Source organism: Narcine bancroftii, chromosome 5, assembly GCF_036971445.1.
Source record: "Narcine bancroftii isolate sNarBan1 chromosome 5, sNarBan1.hap1, whole genome shotgun sequence".
Lineage (NCBI taxonomy): Eukaryota > Metazoa > Chordata > Chondrichthyes > Torpediniformes > Narcinidae > Narcine > Narcine bancroftii.
The window spans coordinates 129905268-129926500 of NC_091473.1; the positions used below are offsets into that span (position 1 = coordinate 129905268).

At 38.7% G+C, this 21233-nt stretch overlaps 1 protein-coding gene across 5 annotated transcripts in view; it reads left to right on the top strand.

The window, feature by feature from the left end:
• Positions 1 to 21233, top strand: part of LOC138763967 (dihydropyrimidine dehydrogenase [NADP(+)]-like) — a 1056199-nt gene that overhangs the window by 549351 nt on the left and 485615 nt on the right. For all 5 annotated transcript variants that reach the window (XR_011357924.1, XM_069939063.1, XM_069939065.1 and 2 more), the window contains exon 12: positions 14906 to 15090. Coding sequence is in view for 4 of the 5 variants with exons in the window: in XM_069939063.1 (XP_069795164.1) it covers positions 14906 to 15090 (185 nt within the window). In the remaining variant the exon portion in view is untranslated. The remainder of the gene's footprint in view (positions 1 to 14905; positions 15091 to 21233) is intronic.

Consider the following 21233-nt stretch of genomic DNA (forward strand, 5'->3'; position numbering starts at 1 on the left):
TGGTGAAGAAGGCTTTTAGTATGCTGGCCTTTATCAATCATTGCATAGGAGTTGGGAGGTGATGTTGAGATTGTATAAGACGTTGGTGCGGCCTAATTTGGAGTTCTGTGTGCAGTTCTGGTTGCCTAATTATAGGAAGGATATAAACAGAGTGGAGAGAGTGCAGAGAAGGTTTACCAGAATGTTACCTGGGTTTAAGCATCTAGAGTATAGGGAGAGATTGGACAGATTAGGTCTTTATTCTTTGGAGCGTAGAAGGTTGAGAGGGGATTTGATAGAAGTATTTAAGATTATGAAAGGGATAGACAGAGTGGATGTGGATAGACTATTTCCGTTAAGAGGAGGAAAGATTAAAACAAGAGGACATGAGTTAAGAATTAAGGGGCAGAGGTTTAGAGGTAACATGAGGGGGAACTTCTTTACTCAGAGAGTGGTAGCCGTGTGGAATGATCTTCCGGGAGAAATAGTGGCGGCGGAGTCAATTGTATTATTTAAGAAAAGGTTGGACAGGTATATGGATGAGAAGAAGATGGAGGGTTATGGGCATTGTGCAGGGAGGTGGGACTAGAAAGGGGTGTTTGGTTCGGTGTGGACTAGAAGGGCCTAATGGCCTGTTTCTGTGCTGTAATTGTTATGTTATGTTATGTTATGTTAAAAACGTATCAATGAGATCCTCCAACATAATTCTAAATTCCAATAAGTATAGACCAAGAGCTATAAATCCTTTCATTCCTGAATCATCCTTGTGAACCTCCTCTGAACCCTCTCCAATGACAGCACAACCTTTCTCAAAATGAGAAGCCCAAAACTGCTCACAATACTCCAAGGGAAGTCTCACTGGTGCCTTGTAAAGCCTTCACATCACATCCTGGTTCTTATTTTCTATTCCTCTTGAAATTTGGCCTTCTTCACCACTGACTCAACATGCAAGTTTATCTTCAGGCTATCCTGCACAAGGACTCCCAGGTCCTTTTCCATCTGGGTATTTTCAATTTTCTCTCCATTTAGAAAGCAGTCGGCCCATTTATTAATTCTACCCAAGAGCACGACCGTTCACTTTGTGACGTTGTATTTCATTTGCCAATTCTCTGCCCATTCTCCTAATCCATCTAAATCCTCTCATTGCCCCCTAAAGTTATACAGGCATGGAATCCAGCCATTTGGTTTTACTTTGCCCATGATGGCCAAGTTCTTGACCGGAACCTAAGCTCATGTGTCTGCATTGGCCTTATATCCTTCTAAACTTTTCCTATCCATGTAGCCATCTAAATATCTTTTAAACCTTGAAATTCTACCTTCCTCCATAATTTCCTCTGGCAGATCATTCTGCTACCCATCACCATTTGAGTAAAAAAAATGTTGCCCTTAAATTTTCTTTTAAATCTTTTCCTTCACTTTAACCTCTGCCCTCTAGTTTTAGACTCTCCTACCCTGGGAATAGGACTTACTAATTATCTTATCCATGTCCCTCATGTTTTAATATATCTCTTTAAGGTCATCCCTCAATTAACAGAATCAGCCTATCCAATATCTCTTTATAACTCAAGCCCTCCAATTTAGGCAACTTCCTTGTGAATCTTTTCAATGCCCTCTCTCACTTAATCATAACCTTACACCACCATGGACTGCACTCAATACTCCCCAAGTGTGGTCTAACTTTTTTTTTAGTCTTCAGTTCTGCCTTGAAGAACTGTTATCACAAAGAGACATGTTAAATTAGGGTTTTCCAAATCTATTTGTCTCTGGACTTACTAACAAAATGCCCCCAGACTGTTAAAATTGGCATTCATCTCTCCTCTACCCTTTTACTCAATACTGGCTCCCCACAAGGACATGTATTGAGTCCCATCCTCTACACTCTTTATGCCCGTAATTGTGCCTCCACGTGTTCTACCAACAACCAACACTATCATCAAGTTTGCGGATGACACAACTGTGGTTGGACTCGTTTCAAGAGGAAACAAGACAGCCTGCAGCGATTAAGTCCAAAGACTGACAGCGTGGTCCTCAAAAATATATTGTAGACTTTAGGAGGAGCTGTATAGTTCCAGACACATTATACGTCAACGGGGGCTGTGTGGAAAGGCTTGCTGCTTTCTCGTTTCTGGGTATGTACTTCTCTCTTGGACTTCCAATACAATCGCAATGGTTAAAAAGGCACAGCATTGACTCCATGCCCTGAGGATTCTTAAGGTCAAATTGCAGGAGAAACTACTGGTGTCCTTTTTCTGCTGCTCCATTGAGATTTTGCTGGCCTACTGCATTCCGACGTGGTTTGGCCAGCTGCTTGGCAACAGACAAGAGGAACCTTCAGAGGGTCATTAGTACAGCCCCGAAAATTAATGGCTGCACACTGCCCTCTTTGGAGGATTGATACAGATCTTGCTGTCTCAGTGGAGCAGCCATAATCCTGAAGGACCCTTAGCACCCTGACCATCACCTCTTTGAACTACTGCCTCTGGTAGACCTTTTAGGTCCATTAAATCACGGACAAACAGATGTAAAAACAGTTTTTACCCCAGAGCTATACATGAACTGAATACCGCCAAACACTGAATATTGTACTGTTTTGTTGTGTGGTTGCTTTTATATTTTATTGTTTGATGTATCTGGGCACCGTCAGGATGTGCGCTCAATTTCATTGTACTTGTGCAATGACAATAAAGGTTATCTAATCTAATCTAACCCATGTTATATATAAGCATAGCATGATCTCCCAGCTCTTGTTCTCAGTGCCACGGCCATATGCCTTCTTCACAGTCCTATCTACATGTTTGTCATTTTCAGGGAACTGTGTATTTATACTTCTAAGTCTCTATTCAAAATCATTTCCCATGGCCATGCCATTCCCCATGTATGTTCTGCTCTGGCTTAACGTCACAAAATGAATCACTTTGTATTTGTCCGCCTTAAATACAATCCTTAGCCTACATTCCTCCTCCAGCGTTTTTTGTCATCTGCAAACTTGCTTCTCATGCCGCTATATTCTCATCAAAAATATTCATATATGCAACAAATAACAGGGAACGATGCAGATCCATGTTGCACACAATACGAAAAATGACTTTTCACTACAACGCTGTAACATCCTGCCACCAAGCCAAGTGGAGTGCATTACCAGGTTTCTTTTCTTCCTTTTCCAACAATCTCCTGTATGTGTTAGCCTTTTACAAATGCTACAAATTGGTCTTGAATCTAAAAGTAGCCAGTTAAAACAATGGGAAAGATTTAACTTTTAATTGGATTCTATAAAGTTCTCCCTGTGATTGCATGGTTTCCACTGGGTGCTCTGATTTTCATCCACGTTCCAAAGATGCACAGGGTTAGTAGGTTATTTGGTTACATAGATGTGACTGGGCAGGACGGGCTTGTAAAGATACAGCCAGGGGTACAGTTCTGCCAGAGCTCTCCAGACCGCCGCTCAGGCACCTCAGGGGACAGATCCAGGACCTCATGGGGGTACCCCGGCATCTCCTTGTCTCCGTTCTTGGTAAGCTCTGGCGCCTAAAAAGATGAGCACTGCACCCCTGGATACAGCAGTGTTATTTAAGAGGTTTTTAGAGAGATATACAGATGAATATAAAAGGAGATCTATCAAGTGCAAGCAGCAGAGTTTTAGTTTGATTTGGACATCATGTAAAGCATAGACATGTGGGTTGAAAGGCCTTTTCCTGTGCTCCACTGTTCAATGTAGAGATCACAATATGTGATTTAAGTATTTCCTGTAAAATATAATGAGGTTAGTACATCAACTTCATGCTACCTGTTCATTTATACAAATGCAGCTTGCAGCAAACACTAACATGGTGCTGTTAGCTAGATAAACTCAACAACAAACTCAGGTACTCATTTGACTCTCACTCTTGCACTTATTGTTTTTTTTCTCTCTGCATTGCATAATCAGTTTGCTTACATTTCTTTTGTTTGTTTACATGTTGAGTACAGTTTTATTTTGCACTACTAATAAGTGCCTCGGGCACAGGAAAAAGAATCACAGGGTTGTATGCGATGATGTGTTTGCACTCTGACAATAAATCTGAAACCTAAAATGTAAGTGGGCAAGTCAAAGATATTACAGACTCCATAAACAGATGGGCATTGTGGAAGGTGGCTCTTAACCTGTTCTTGTGGTGGGATAATAATAGCAGGGTGAGAAAAGTGGGCTGCATGGTTTTTGATGTTATACCTCTGGTTTCGATGAGGGGGCTATTCAGGCAGGACAAATCCTGCGTCGCCTTAAAGCCAGGTACTGTTCAGGGGCACACTCATAAAGTAACAGGAGGAGAAAGCCAAGGTGGTCGATGTCAAATATTAGGTCCAAAGGGAGCTAGATACAGACTTTCATTGAGTTGAATGATTTCCTACAAGTGATCAAGATCCAATTAAGATTTCTTTGGGTGTCTGACTACCCAAGGGCTACATATATCCATATTTTCATGAGCTATAAAAACTACGGGCATAAGCATTAGGTTGGTCAGTAGAGGAGAAGATAAATGAGAAAGTGGACATGAGCGAGGTCAAACAAAATAGACGAATATAACCAATAGTATTTACTGTTTTAATGCAGATGCTCAATTGGAGTTTCTTAGCTCCATGAGGCATTGTTTAAATAATTGCATGTTGGATTACAATATTAAGATACATTTTAAAAAAGTCACATTCTAATTAAAAATAGATGTATTGTAATTTCAGATCTGTGTTTTGCAGTTTCAAACATCTGAATGAAATAATAAGGAGAAAAAATAAAAACAAATGTCCTTGGGGATCGCAGTCAAAGCAATTAACCAGGAAAATTATACTGAAGAATATTTGGATTTTTTTTCTTTTTGATATTTTGATTTCATTCTGAATTCCAGTGCCAAGTTCTATTGTTTCCAGTATACCACAATAAATATGTTGAAAGCAGCAAAGGAACAGTTGTCAAGAAAGTTGATTTGCAAGGCCTTTGTCAAGCGGGCGTGGTGACATTTTAGACCCAGTAAAAACATAATAAATCTGAAATATGGTAGCTCACACGGCGCTTACAAAATTAAAAGCTAGAGGCAGGATCTTACAGATTATACACTGGGACTCACAGTACTTAATTTGTATGGAACATTTTAAAATTGAATGAATATGATGTTGAGTGTGGCGAGCCCTCTCTTGATCTCCTTTGAAATTGTGCTACAAATCTGAGAGAGTAATTTTGTTTTTTCAAATTTTAGAGTTTTAATTACATTGATATCCTAAAAAAAAAGTTCTATATTGATTCCTGAATCAAATGTGCAATTACTATAATAAATTACTTGGTGTAATAATTTAACTTCTCCTGTTCAGTGTCTCTCCATTCCATATTTACTTGTCCTGGTTCTGTACCTGGTCTCAGATCTCCAAAGTTTATTAAATTGTACACTATATTTAATTTAGATTTTTTTTTAAAATTTGGACATGCAACATGCAACACTCCAGCTTACAAGGCAGTGCTGCCTATAAATGCACCAATTAACCTAATCTTCTATATGTATTTGAAGGTTGGGAGGAAACTGGAGCATCCAGAAGAAACCCACATGTTCAGAGGGAGAATGGCCAATGTCCTCATAGACAGCGCCAGACCCTGTACCCTTTATTACTGTTGGTCTCCTGTAATAACCCCTTTCACACTGCCAAATAAAGTGGGTTGAACCGGGCAATTTAGTGGATTCGTAGCAGGTAATTTGACAGTGTGAAATGTCCCAAATGGGCAGGGTGGGTAAAATTCAACGGGCTCTGACTTTTGGAAGGGGGTTGTATCAGAGCCTCACTCAGTTAACTCGGCGTTGACTCCATGGCAGTGTTGCAATTGGTCAACCTGCTCAACTGAATACCATTAGTGATGTTAGTCCCTGCATGGGATGTCATTCTGGTAGTATTATAAGTAATTCTGAGATGATTTAAAGCATAGGTACGTATTGACAACTCCATCAACCACGTACTGACAGCCTGGCCAGCTGCACTCTGACAGTCCTGCCGGCCAACGGGGCTTGTCAGCACATGGCCAGTAGAGGTATCAGTGCGTACCTGTGCTTTAAATCATCTCAAGATCACTTATAATACCTAATATAATGTAATGCTATGTAAATAATTGTTATACTCTATTGTTTAGGGAATAATGACAAGCTGGTCCGTGGCTTTGTCCTAAGTTTGAATAGTCTGAAACCCACTGCGGAAGACTTTCCCACAGTCTTTTATACATTGAGCGTGTATGTCTCATTAAATTGTGTGCATTTTTCCCCACAGTCTTTTATACATTGAACGCATATGTGCTTTATTCCTACGACAATTTCACTGTCCTGCGAGTATATAGCGCACCACTTGTGATGTCACTGCTGGAGGTCAGGCCCCCCCCTTAGATTTACCAGGTAATTTATGTTCCTGCACTGCAACCCGGGTCGTTTACTCTCCTTTTTGAAAGGTTGGCAGTGTGAAAAGGGCTAAGCTTCTCTTTTTTTGTGATGGTGTTTTTCCAGTTGTATGTCCATCTTTTGTTCTGAGCTCACTCCTCTTCTTGCTGCAAATTGGTTCCATCTGCGCTTCACCTCTCCCCTAATGGGCTACCATCATCCCCCTTCTTAGTTATCTGATTCCAGCACCTATAGCTTCCTGCTTACTCCTCAGTAGCACTTGCCTTGTCCTTCACCCTTCCCTGACCCTACCGATCTCCATCTGCTTCCAACTGTCTCTACTCCACCTCACCTTGTTGCATCCATCCGTCATCCTCATCCCTCCTCTGTCCACCAGCCCCCTACCAGTTCCTGTCCGAGCACTCCCCTTCTCCATTTATACCAGCTCTCTTCCCTCTCCATTCTCAGTCCTGATATAGGGTCTTGACCTGGAACAACAATTCCTCCCCTACCCACAGATGCTTTTTAACCCATTGAATTCTTCTAGCGCTGTTTTTGTTGTCCAGATTCCAACATCTGCCAAATCGTTTGTCTCCACCTCTTCTTGCTTCTGTCTATAATAACAGTGACACCGATTTTATGCTTATATAATGATGATGAAACTGTCAGCATCGGCAGTTATTAAGGAGTGAAACTGACAGCGAGGGCAAAAATATGCGTAAGCTCAATGAAACATGGAAAAGCATTTGCTGTTTGCACTCTTCTCTGTCCAATCTTCAGAAATCAGTGAATTATTCTCATTGCAAAAAAAAACTGAAGTGTTAAGCTTCAGTGCAACATATGTTAGTGAATATGTGGTGCCACATCAGCCTTGATTATCTTTATCTCCTTTCTAGCCCTGAAATAATTTCTATTTTATGAATCATCATTTGTTCAGACAATTATTTAAAAGAAGATTAGTTCATTTTTAAATGTGCAGCTATGAAATTTCACTCTTCACTCAGTTTGTTTATAGTCTGTAAAATGTTTTTTTTAATGAAATTAGGCACCCATAGCAGTACAATGGTCATTTAGTCTTGTTCTGATGTGTGCTGGGTTCGATTGTGTGTTTATGTGGTTCAAGGTGTGATGTGAACACATTAGCAATCTAGTAAGTAGCAGATAAACATTTTATACTAAGTGGTCTTTTGTGGTAGGATTTTCCAATATTCGGTGTTCCCCACAGGTAAATTTATTATCAAAATTTAAATCTTGTTTTGTTTAGATATACAGCACGGTAACAGGCCATTTTGGCCCATGAGTCCGTACCGCCCAATTTATACCCAATTGACCTACACCCCCTAGTAGGTTTTGAACGGTGGGATGAAACCGGAGCCCCTGGGGAAAACCCACGTGGGGAACATTCAAAGCTCTTACAGAGAGTATGGGAATCGAACACCAGTCCCAATCGCTGGCGCCGTATAGGCATTGCGCTAACCACTACGGCAGCTGTGCCGCCTTAGACATGCAGCATAGCAACAGGCCATTTCGGCCCATGAATCCGTGCCAGCCAATTAACCTACATTTCGAATGGTGGGAGGAAACTGGAGCCCCTGGGGAAAATCGACGCAGACACGGGGTGGACCTACAAACTCCTTACAGGCAGTGCTGGGTTTGAACCCAGGTCTCTGGTACTGTAATAGAATTGTGCTAAACACTATTTCAATCATGTATTTTTAAAAAAGTGCGTTATACCAGGGAATGCATGACAGTGGAAAGTGTCCATTTTGTATATGTCAAAAAGATGTAAACTTGTAATGCACCTTTCATCTTCTATATATCAATATAAGGTCACAGTAAAGAGAGAAGGAATTGGGCCATCTTGAGCTTTGCCACTTCTTTGCTAAAGCGTTCCCCATTGCACGCCTACCTTTATTTTTTTTTCTAATTCAGTAATTTTCTCCATTATTGTCCTTAAATGTTTCAATGATTTCTAATTCAACTACAGGTATTTCTTTACAACAGCATTTCAGGCTCTAAAAGCCCTTTCAAATAAAATTCTTCTAAACTGCATGTATCTCTCAATGGCAATTCATAATAGATGACTACCAAAGAAATAGTCTTCCCCTTTCAGTCCATCGCAAACCTTCATAATTTCAGAAAAAACCATTAAATTTCTGCTTAGCTCTCTTTGTTCCAGTATCTCAAATCTCTCCTAGAACTTGTTTTCGATATCATAATGAATCTATACTGTATGGTCTCCACAGACCTCGTGTTCTTACTGCAGTGGAGCACTTAAAAAGGTGCACAGCATAAAACTGTTGTCTAAACAAAGGTTTCTAACCTCTTTACAATAGATTTATGCTTTTATTTATTGAAATCAATTCTTGTTGGCCTTCATGACATTTTTTAATTGTATTAGGACATTTGAAAAATTATGTATTTTAACTTGTATTATTATCTGTTTGTTTTTGATGTGGTTTCATTGTTTATATTAGAACTGAATCCTAATTGTTCTTTCCATTATTTTAAAAATTGGAGGTGATTCTCTGCAAATACTATAATGACATTATTTATTAGTATTTGCATAATTTTTGTCTTTTCAACATTTATTAACATGAGTTAGCCCACAAATGTTTGTAAAATACTGAAGTTTGAATGCCATTTTTCATATTGTATTTTAAACAATCTAAAGGCTTATTTTGACTAAGAATCTGTTATTAAGAAGCATCCATTGAGTTAAATTAGATTGATTGATTGACTCAGGGTGATTCATAATGTTTTTCTAATTACATACCTTTAAATATCCTAAATATCAGATGATCCATTTAGAGAATGTGCTCTTTAGAAAGAGAATTGTCTGATAATAGTAGCAGAAACAAGAAAGGAATCGTCCATTGTAGTTAGATGTGGCAGCTGCTTATGTAGTTATAAATCACCCTATTTCAATACCAGGTTGGGATTACCCCATAAAGACAAAATTTCACCATCAATTGGCATCTTAAAATGGAAGATTTAATTCTACACAATGCAGTCAAGAATTTATTGATTAATTCTTTTCTTATCATGTACAATTTGAATATTAAATTATAAACTGGATCTGTTGATGGTTATTTATATGTTTCCTTGGGTTAAATACCACCAAGCTAGATTGAGGAAAAAGTAGACCAAATGTGAAATAGAAATGGAAAATCCTGAAAAACTCAGCAGGATTTTGACAAAATATAATTTACTTTAAACATTTGCACTTTGCCCCTCTCGATCTAAAATTTTAAATTTAGTCACAGAATGGTAAGAGGCCCTTCTGGCCTATGAGCCCATGCCACCCCTTCCCCCCCCCACCCCACACAAATCCTTCAATTAATGTACAATCCATGTACATTTTTCAAGGGTGGGAGAAAAATGGAGCGCCTGGAGGAAGCCCATGCAGACACAGAGAGAACATACAAGCAGCGCCAGATTTGAACCCGTCGCTGGTGCTGTAATAGCATTGCGCTAACCACTCACTAAATCTCTCTCTCTCTCCCTCCCTCCCCCCACCTCCATAGATTCTGCTTCACCCACTGAGTAATTCCAGCAACTGCTGCTTTCATTTTAGATTTGCAGTTGATTTGAAATTAAGCCCAGGACAGAATGACACTTTTGCCTTGCATTTCTACATTATCACTGGATTCAGTCACTGTCAAACATGCATTCACAATCTCATAATTTATATAACATATAACATAACAATTACAGGACGGAAACAGGCCATTAGGCCCTTCTAGTCCGCACCGAACCAAACACCCCTTTCTAGTCCCACCTCCCTGCACAATGCCCATAACCCTCCATCTTCTTCTCATCCATATACCTGTCCAACCTTTTCTTAAATAATACAATTGACTCCGCCGCCACTATTTCTCCCGGAAGATCGTTCCACACGGCTACCACTCTCTGAGTAAAGAAGTTCCCCCTCATGTTACCTCTAAACCTCTGCCCCTTAATTCTTAACTCATGTCCTCTTGTTTTAATCTTTTCTCCTCTTAACGGAAATAGTCTATCCACATCCACTCTGTCTATCCCTTTCATAATCTTAAATACTTCTATCAAATCCCCTCTCAACCTTCTACGCTCCAAAGAATAAAGACCCAATCTGTCCAATCTCTCCCCATACTCTAGATGCTTAAACCCAGGCAACATTCTGGTAAACCTTCTCTGCACTCTCTCCACTCTGTTTATATCCTTCCTATAATTAGGCGACCAGAACTGCACACAGAACTCCAAATTAGGTTGTGATGTTACTTTGACTGCTTCTTATTCTCTCAGGGCCTGTTGTTGAGAATGGTGCACAGAACCACATCTTATGTAAACTAACTATTGTTAATCAGCTGTAACCAAAAATCTCTGCAGTTCACGCATATTGGAATTGATTTTTGAATATAAAGTCACATGAAAGTCGGTGCTAAACAATTCCCACAAATATATTTTGATAATGGAAATAAAATAATCCTGGATTTTCTATTATTGTACTGCACTAGCTCCTTGATGTAATTGGAGTAAAATATTTAATTTTTAAAAAAACAACACAAAATATAGATGTTAGAAATCAGAAATTAAAAGTTAGAAAAATGCTGGAAACAGTACAGCAGAATTAAGTGATGTGTGTGATGGGATAAGATGTTAAGTCCGCAATGTTTAGTCTGATTCAGGCCTTGTGCTTTTGACAGATCTGAAATTTTAACTCGACTTTCTGCTCTGCGCAATAAAATCAGACCTGCATAGTGACTCCAGCATCTTGTATTCTTTTTCCTCTTAGCTTGAGGGAAAAAAAAATCTCGTTTAAATCTTGAACAATGACAGAACAAAGCATCAGCATAAAAGAAATTACATTAGATCTACGTAACAGATTTTATTTTGTCCTTAACTGTTCGCGGGTTTTTCAATGCTTCTGCTTCCACAAATCTAGTTATTTGATCATTTTTATATTATTTCCTGGGATGTGGTTCACAAGTCTATTGGTAAGTACATTGAGTAGCACTCTCACCTCAAAGCAAACTCGAGCCTAGAAATTGGATTGCGTAGCACTTTTTTAATATACGTTCTGCGATCCAAAATCAGCTACACCCAGAACAAAAAAAGATCAGACACATAAGAAAATAGGACTAAGTAGAGCAGCTGAGGCCACTTGACTCCATCAAGTTAAACAAGAATGTCAGCCGATGCTGGGGCACAGTGCAAAACACAAACACACTGGAGACTCTCAGCAGGTCATCCATTTTGTTGATTACCCTTTACTTGGTGATGACACTTTATTTCCTATGGATGCTGCGTGACCTGCTGAGTTTCTCCAGCATGTTTGTGTATTGGCTCCTTCAAGCCTGCTCAGCCAATCAACATAATGATGGCTGACATCTTCCCCACCCCCACCTTCCCATCCTCCTTTCCAGTTTTCCTCCCTCCCTTCCACTCACCCAGCTATCCCTCCTACCCTCGATCGCTCCTGAACCCTCCCTCCCTTCTCCACCTATCACCTCTTGCCTTTACCTCCCCCCTGACTTTTTGTCAGATGCATGCCAATATTCTTCCATACCATGATGAAGGGCTCAAGCGCAAAAGGTCAGTGATGTATATTTACCTTAGCTTCATAAAGGACACTGTTTGACCTGATGAGTTTCTCCAGCATTGTGTGTTTTTACTTCAACCACAGTGTCTACAGATTTTCGTGATTTACTTCTGTAGCCTAATTTTTTTTAACCATATTATTACAAAATGAACATTTCTGGTAAGCCTCCGCAACAATCACATATCTGGTTAAGCACATACATTAAAAACCCTGGTATCCAGAATTCAAACAACTGGTAGCCTCAAGCAACCAGCAAAAAAAAAATTGAGGAAATTAATAAATAGATAGGAATAAAATAATAGGTAAAAAAGTGTAAATTTGAAATTGTAAGAGAAAATGTCTGAAGTAACACATAAACCTTTTGTGAAGATGGGAGCAAATATTCAGCTAGCGGAGTGCCTTGGCCGTGCTTTGCTCATTACAGCTGTTTGAAGAGCCTAGGTATTCACTAAGGAGAAGGATATTGGGAGATGTGAGATAAAAAAAGCAAATTGGGTAAATATGGGGAATATAGAGATTACAAAAGGTGTAGTTTTAAGGCTTTTGAAGAATATAAAGGTGGATAAGTCTCCGGGACCAGACGGGATCTTCCCCAGGACATTGAGAGAAGTGAAGGAGGAAATAGCAGAGGCTCTGGCGGTAATTTTCCAAATGTCATTAGATATGGGGATAGTGCCGGAGGATTGGCGCATTGCGCATGTGGTTCTGTTATTTAAAAAGGGTTCAAGGAGGAAGCCTGGCAACTATCGGCCTGTAAGTTTGACGTCTGTGGTAGGTAAATTAATGGAGAAAATTCTTAGAGATAGTACTTATAAACATCTGGATAGACAGGGTCTGATCAGGAGCACTCAACATGGATTTGTGGGAGGAAGGTCACGTTTGACCAATCTGATTGAATTTTTTGAAGAGGTGACTAGGAATGTGGATGAGGGTAGCGCAGTGGATGTTGTCTATATGGACTTCAGTAAGGCCTTTGGTAAGGTACCACATGGAAGGTTAGTTAGGAAGGTGCAGTCTTTAGGTATAAATTTTAAGATAGTCAAATGGATTGAACATTGGCTGAAAGGGAGAGGCCAGAGAGTGGTAGTGGATAATTGTCTGTCAGGTTGGAGGCCGGTGACCAGTGGTGTGCCTCAAGGATCTGTATTGGGCCCATTGTTGTTCGTTATATACATTAATGATCTAGATGATGGGGTGGTGAATTGGATTAGTAAATATGCAGACGATACTAAGATAGGTGGAATAGTGGATAATGAAGAAGGTTTTCTAGGATTGCAGAGGGATTTGGGCTGCTTAGAAAAGTGGGCTGAAAAATGGCAGATGGAATTTAATGCTGATAAGTGTGAGGTGCTTCATTTTGGTAAGAAGAATCAGAATAGGACATACGTGGTAAATGGGAGAGCATTGAGGAATACAGAAGAGCAGAAAGATTTAGGAGTAATGGTTCTTCGTTCCCTGAAGGTAGAAACTCACGTGAATAGGGTGGTGAAGAAGGCTTTTAGTATGCTGGCCTTTATCAATCGTTGCATGGAATATAGGAGTTGGGAGGTGATGTTGAGATTGTATAAGACGTTGGTGCGGCCTAATTTGGAGTCCTGTGTTCAGTTCTGGTCGCCTAATTATAGGAAGGATATAAACAGAGTGGAGAGAGTGCAGAGAAGGTTTACCAGAATGTTACCTGGGTTTAAGCATCTAGAGTATAGGGAGAGATTGGACAGATTAGGTCTTTATTCTTTGGAGCGTAGAAGGTTGAGAGGGGATTTGATAGAAGTATTTAAGATTATGAAAGGGATAGACAGAGTGGATGTGGATAGACTATTTCCGTTAAGAGGAGAAAAGATTAAAACAAGAGGACATGAGTTAAGAATTAAGGGGCAGAGGTTTAGAGGTAACATGAGGGGGAACTTCTTTACTCAGAGAGTGGTAGCCGTGTGGAATGATCTTCCGGGAGAAATAGTGGCGGCGGAGTCAATTGTATTATTTAAGAAAAGGTTGGACAGGTATATGGATGAGAAGAAGATGGAGGGTTATGGGCATTGTGCAGGGAGGTGGGACTAGAAAGGGGTGTTTGGTTCGGTGCGGACTAGAAGGGCCTAATGGCCTGTTTCCGTGCTGTAATTGTTATGTTATGTTATAGGATAAATAGTTGGTTGATGCCGCTCGCTCTTAGGGAGTCTCAAAGTGTCTCCTCATCCCTGCTTAGTAAAAGTCACCCTGGTAAAAGCTTCATCTGTAAACTTCTCGGAGGGGGGTTCATTACAATTTATTGTTCGTCTTTCGGGTGGATCCGTGGAGGGGGAGAAACCTGCTGATGCAGCGATGGTTAAAGGTTTTTCAAGAATGTGACTGAAAATAAAGTAAAATCCTTTAAGGTTTATATATTCATGTAAGTCAAGTTTGTTCAGTGTAAGGGCAGTGTTGTATTTTTTTATCTTTTACACTGTTTATTCTTGTATTAGTTAGAAATTGTAAGAGTAAGTCTCAAGCAACTGGGAAATACACTTAACCAGCATCTGCAGTCCCCATAGATCACAAGGTATAGGAGCAGAAGTAGGCCTATTTGCCCATCAGTTCTTCTCCACCATTTTAATCATCAGGCTCTCTCCCCTCCTTTCTCCCTGTAATCCTTGATGCCCTCACTAATCAAATACTTGTTTATCTCTGTATTAAATGCAGTCAACAACCTCGCTTCCACAGCTGCCTGTGGCAAAAATTTCCACAGATTCACAACACTAAATTGGGAAACATCCTTGCCACATCTACTCTATCTAAGTATTTCAATACAGAAATGCCTCTATAAGGTCTCCCCTAATCCTTCTGTACTCCAGTGAGTACAATCCAAGAGCAGAAAGGTGCTGGATACCAGGGGCTTTACTGTATATTGAAAGGCTACACAGTTTTGGTTCTGCTTTGTATAGTACATGAATGTCCAGATCACTAAGCTTTTTACTTTTCTTTATTTCAGTGAAAGAAGCCATGGCGAACATCAAGTTTAACAGATGGGGTTTTCTAGATGTGGATATAGAGACAATGCAAACAAACGAGCCTTGGGTCTTTGCAGGTGGTGATGTCGTAGGTTTGGCAAACACGACCGTGGAGTCTGTGAATGATGGAAAGCAGGCTTCATGGTACATTCACAAATATTTACAGGTAAGAATTGACTGTGGACGCACAATGCTTACTTTATTATAGACCAGTTCGTTGCATGGGCTCTGTCAATGTGGAACTTCATTCCTTTCTTTAGCACCAGATGCTGCATTTAAACGAGCAGTTTGTTTATTAAATGAATTGAAGTACTTTTTTTTTTCTGGGACACTTTAACCATTTTAAACAAAAAAGCAACACTGTAGGCCAACATTGAAATGCTCAAGTGAATCTTCATTCTGGTGAATGAAGTTTGCTCAGTTGATTTAATTTTTATATCATTACATGCTAGTTGGTGTTTTGTGACATATAGTGAATCAGCAAATACACTCACGGAACAGTCCCTTTCATTGCCAGCAGAGATCGTTAGCAGCCTACAACAAATTACCCACACTTCAAACTTCACTCTTCCATGTTAAAAAAAAAATATTCCTTGTTCGGCATGAAGCAGAGGACCTTTCCAATTCTCTCCCAGTTCTCCACCCAATTGGTCATTTTTTAATGTTATTTTTCTCCCATTCCACTTCCCACAATAGTCTTTCTTCCCCTTCTTTCAAGACACTTTAATTACAACTATTAGAGACTCATTTAAACATTATTACATTACACCTTTATTATTGAATATTTTTTTCTGTATTTTGACAATTAGTTTACATTTCTTTTTTTCATATTTCTTTACAGTTATCGACAAGTAGAAATTCTCTCTAGCCCACAGAAAAATAAAAGTTCTCAGGGTTGTATGTGATGCCATGTATGTACTCTGACAATACATTTGAATTTGGAACTATTTGAACTTGACCTTATCCCAAGCACCTGCTTTTCATTTTCATGAGATGCCACTCAAATATAGTCTGCTTTTTTACCCATTTTTCATTCCTTCTTGCCTTGATTTTTTATATTTGTTTTATTATTTGTTTCCTCTGAATTGTTGCACTCTCCATGTTAGTTTCCTGCATTAATCTCTGCTGTTTTTCCTTCATTCTTGGTAATGGTGGCTGGTTTGTACCTCTCATGAAATCTACAGCAGTTCTATCAGTAGAAACTTAAGGTTGCTTGGAAAATCCTGTTCAGACCCTTCATGCCAGTGATTTTAATGCGGAGGAACCATCTCTCACGTCAGTGACTTAATCTTCCATTTCAAGTCAAGTCTATTGTCATTGAATTGTACAGGTACAGTCTTTTCCAGTCCTTGGTGCAAAAAAAAGGCACTAGTACAAAAGAAATAGGAGCAGGAGTCGGCCATCCGGCCCATTGAGCCTGTTCTGCCATTCAATAACATGATGGCTGATCTGATTATTGACTCAACTCCAGTAACCTGCCTTTACCCCATATCGCTTAATTCCACACAAACAGACATAAAACACATACAGACAAATACTACATCGGCAGGATAAGTATTATATTGCCCATGGGAAGAAGCTGTTCCACAGCCTGGTGGTTCTGGCTCTGATACTCTTGCATCTCTTCTGTGAGAGGAACACTGAAAGATGGCTGTGTGCAGAGTGGAAGGGGTCCTCAATGATTTTGCCCTCTTCAGATAACAATCTCAGTAGATCATGCCGATGGGGGGTGGGAAACTCCAGTGATCCTCTCTGCCACTCTTATGGTCCTGTGGATTGACCTCCAATCCATTTCTGTCCAGCAACCATATTGCACTGAGATGCAGCTGGCCCGGATGCTCTCAATAGAGCTCCAATAGAAGGTTGGCATAATGGTGGCCGGTAGCCTTGCCTTCTTCAGTCTTCTCAGGAAGTACAGTCGCTGTTGAACCTTCCTGACAAATAAGAAAAAGATGTTGAGTATCTATGATAGGTCACAAGTTAAGTGAACTCCAAGGAACTTGGTGCTCTGCAGTTGCTCCATGACAGACTTGTTGATGCGTAGGGGAGGGTGGTTGTCCCTAGTGTCATGAACTAACACACCTCTCAATTTTATTAGGGACTAAAGAGACTTTGTTAGCACTAACAAAAGAATAGCAATGGCAAAAATTCACCAGACAATGGTAAATTCCAAAATAATATTTTTTATTAAACTATAATAACCTGAAATTTCTTACTTAGCTTAAACTTAAACTCTAACATAAACTCTATGTGTGTGTGGGTGTTTAGTCTATTTTTAAAACTTAAGCATCATTTTAGTTTTGCTTGAAGGTCTTAAATTTTCAGTTCAGAAATAATTATAAAGCAATTTAAACATCATATCTTGAGGCCTCTTTAAACTCATAATTCTTTCGATGAGTTGTCCTTCAGAGACTGCAAAAAGAAAGTAAGCGAACACCTATCGCTGGACTAGAAGTCCTCGTCACAATTTTTAAAGTTGAATAGTACTTCTCCAAAGCTCCCTGAGATTCTGGGTGATATGCAGATGATGTAATTTGTTTGGCTCCCAATTTATAGACTAACTATTGAAATACACCTGACATAAAATTCCTCGCTGATCTGATTGTATTTTTTTTGGCACAGTTTCTGCTATAATGTTCCTGAGTGGGATTGCTTCAGGAAACCTGGAAACGGCACACTTATTAGTCAACAGATTTCCACTTTTTGTTTTGGGCAATGGACCAACACTGTCTACAATTACTTTAGTAAAAGATTCTCCAGAAACAGGAATAGGTTTCAAGAGTACCACTGTGGGACCTTGATTAGAGTTCCGTGCAACTTGATAAGTAGAATATGTCTGACAAAATGTCTTAATCTTATTTCTTAAATTAGGCCAATAAAATTATTTCATAATTTTGTAGGTAGTTTTCTTTACCGCAAAAGCATACTGAGCCATATGCAAAATCTCAGCTCTGTAGACTCGTGGAACTACAACCTGGTGAAACCACTGCCCATTCTTCGCTAGCAGGCATCTCCCGTGACCTCCAATAAATGCTCATTAAAATAATATCCACTGGCACTTTCTTAATTTCCTCATCAGAGAGCACTTTCTTTCTAACTTCAGCAAGATCAGTATCTTCACTTTGTTTTTCTATTAATTTTGCTCTGGATAATGACATCCTTTTCCAGCTGCTGTTCACTGTCACAGACTTCCAACCCTTTTAAATTACACCACTGTTTCCATTGGCAAGCTTTCTCGTCATCGCCTTCATCATTGCACATGCTGTATATATATCTAAATCTGTCTCTATTTCATGAATGACTGGCTTATCTGTTAATTTCACTGCAGGACCAGCTTTATCTCCTGCCAAATCATTTTCTAATAATAATGAACTACCATCTACTGGTAAACATTAACAAGTTCCTTATGTTCAAGTTTAAAATCAGAGTTCTGACCGAACAAAGAAACATTTAAAGTGGCTGATTAGCCTGTTTATTTTATCTTTTAGCCTGTCTCTTGCTTTTGAATCAGAGAGCCATTTTACTTCTGTATCTGCTGCTGTGTCTCACAAGCTTTTGTTCCTTTTAAATGACTCCGTCCAATATTTTTTCCACTGGCAAGGTTTTTAAATGTTAAATCAGTTTGCTCAAATCTCTTGCTGGCAACAACTTCCCATTCATCCTTAAAATTAATTGGATAATTTACTGGAGGGATACCTTTATTTCCTGACACAAAATATTTAAATTCCTTCCTAATTTTACCAACAATTCCCTTTTTACTTCCATCTCTTTCCTTACAAGCATCTATTGCTGCTGGGTTTTTTTTTTCTTTTCCAAGAAAAAAACAATTAGTAACTACATGTATAGCTTAATTACAATATTTGCAAAAAGGACCTAAAGGTTTACCCCATTTATTTTCTAACATATTTTGGTACTTCATATTATCCTTTTGAAAAGGTATTTTGGGCACAAATTTAACATTGTGATAGTTGTCTGCAGATATAGCAGAATTTTGTCCTTTTTCTAAAGTTTCGCTTGGCTTTAATTTAAGATCAGAATTTAACACATAACCACATGTAACTTTCACAGAATTTTTCCAATCTTCCATTTCTCTCTCAATTCCATATTTTTCTTTCTCTCCTTCTAACCTTTCTCTAGCTCATGCTGTCTATTGATTTTTTTCCTCAAGTGATTAACTCTCGAGAAATTGTTTTAGCTCCTTCTCCCCAAAAATCTTTTATTTTACATAATTTTCCGAATCACTATATTTTCATCGACTGTAAGCAATAACTCATCCTTTCTTTCTCTTTTCAAATCTGCAAAGCTTGGTAATTAAAAAAAAACTTTCTAATATCCATTTGGAAAGTTTCACTTTGCCCACACTTAGTTTTATGGTTTAAAACACAATCAGCTGCAATTTTTTACCCTTTGACCAAGTCTCCACTTTCAAATCTTCACAGATTAGCATTGTCATGCATTTACCAAAAACAATTGCTGTTGGTTTTTCACACACACAATAAACCTTTTAATTATCTTTCAAAAAGATTTTTAACCAAACATATCAAATAATGTTCAATCAAATAAGATCTCATTAAGCTCAAATCTTTGATTTTATCTCGATGAACCCCCAACTTTGTCACAAATTAACAATCCTCTCAATTTTGTTAGAGACTAAAGAGACTTCATTAGCAGTAACAAAGGAACACCAATGGCAAAAAAAATCACCAGACAATGGTAAATTCCAAAATAATAGTTTTTATTAAATGATAATAAAATGACATTTCTTACTTATCTCTAACTTAAACCAAACTCTGAAAAGTCAATTTTTCAACTTTAGCATCATTTTGGCTTTGCTTGAATGTCTTAAATTTTCAGTTTAGAAATAATTATAAAGTGATTTTTAAACTCACAATTCTTTTGACGAGTTATCTTTCAGAGAGATTTTCCTTCATATGAATGATTTCACAAACTGCCTCGTAACTTGCCCAAGAGTTCCAGAGTCTGTTAACTTCTCTCGAATGAAGACTTTGGAATCCATGTTCCAAACGATGAAACTTCCTTCTTTATCTTAAAGAGACAGTTAGAAGTAGACCTCTCTTTTGAAATCCACGTATTCAGTGTTCCCCTTTTATTAGGCGTAAAACATAGGCAGCTTTTTCCTGCTTTTATGAAATATTGCTGCTTTCAGTCCTGTCTATATAGGACGGTGAGCTTCCTTGAACTGACCCCTTTGTCTCAGATTTCAATAATAAATTTCTGGCAAATCTCTGTCTTTGAAGTTTATAATGTCTTTTCACGCTGAAGTACTGAAAGCATTTAAGCCCACTTATGCCAACGTGATATTTGCTCAAATGAGAGCAAAAATGGCTGCGCGTTTATACAGGTGCTTTTGAAATAACACCTATTGTTTTCAGTATCTCGAAAACCATCATAAATCCATTCATCTTTTGGTTTCACCTACAATCAGCAACCATTCCATCTCTGCTAATTGGCTCCTGTAGTCAATGGTGTTCAAAATGCAAATGCATTTCTTGATGCTGAAGCCAACTAACAGCTGCAAAGAATCATGTATGTCGTAGAATATAAATGAGCCCTGTCTGCCGAAACTATCTTACTATCGAGATAAAATATAGCTTTAACATTAAACTAAGGATTAATATACCGGAAACTCCATGGAAAAATTAACTTGGAAATACCATATGGGGGGTTTGCAACTCCCAAATTTTAAATATTACTATTGGGTGGCCCAGATGAAATTTGTCACATCCTTCTTTGACAGAAGAGACAGGCTTTCATATGTGCAAATTGAACTGCACAAAGACAGAGAGAGAGAGAGTAGCAGAAGATCTTATAAATAAGTGGTACACCAAATCTATTTCTGGTGGAAAAGAAGTACCTTGAACAAAGCACATTTTGAATATTTGGTATAAAATGAATAATTTATTTGGAACAAAATGAGAAATATCTCCAAAAGTGCCCTTAACTCAAAATAGATTAATTCCTTTAACAATAGTTAAACAAACTCAACAAATATGGTCCCGTAAAGGGATCGGGTATGTAGAAGATTGCTATGTGCAAGGGCAACTAAAGTCATATAAACAGTTAAAAAAAATAGATAAAATATTTTTAACAACACAATCTTCTGCTACTTTCAATTAAGTGCATTTTTCAGAGATGAATTGGGACCGGCCATGATCTTAACAGAGTGCAGAGAAATGGAGAATCTGATTCGATAGGGGAAGACAAGAAAGTTTACATCAATAATGTATTCCTTACTTCAGTCGGGAACTCTCAAGCGGGAGTTATATAAATCAATACAAAGATGGGAAT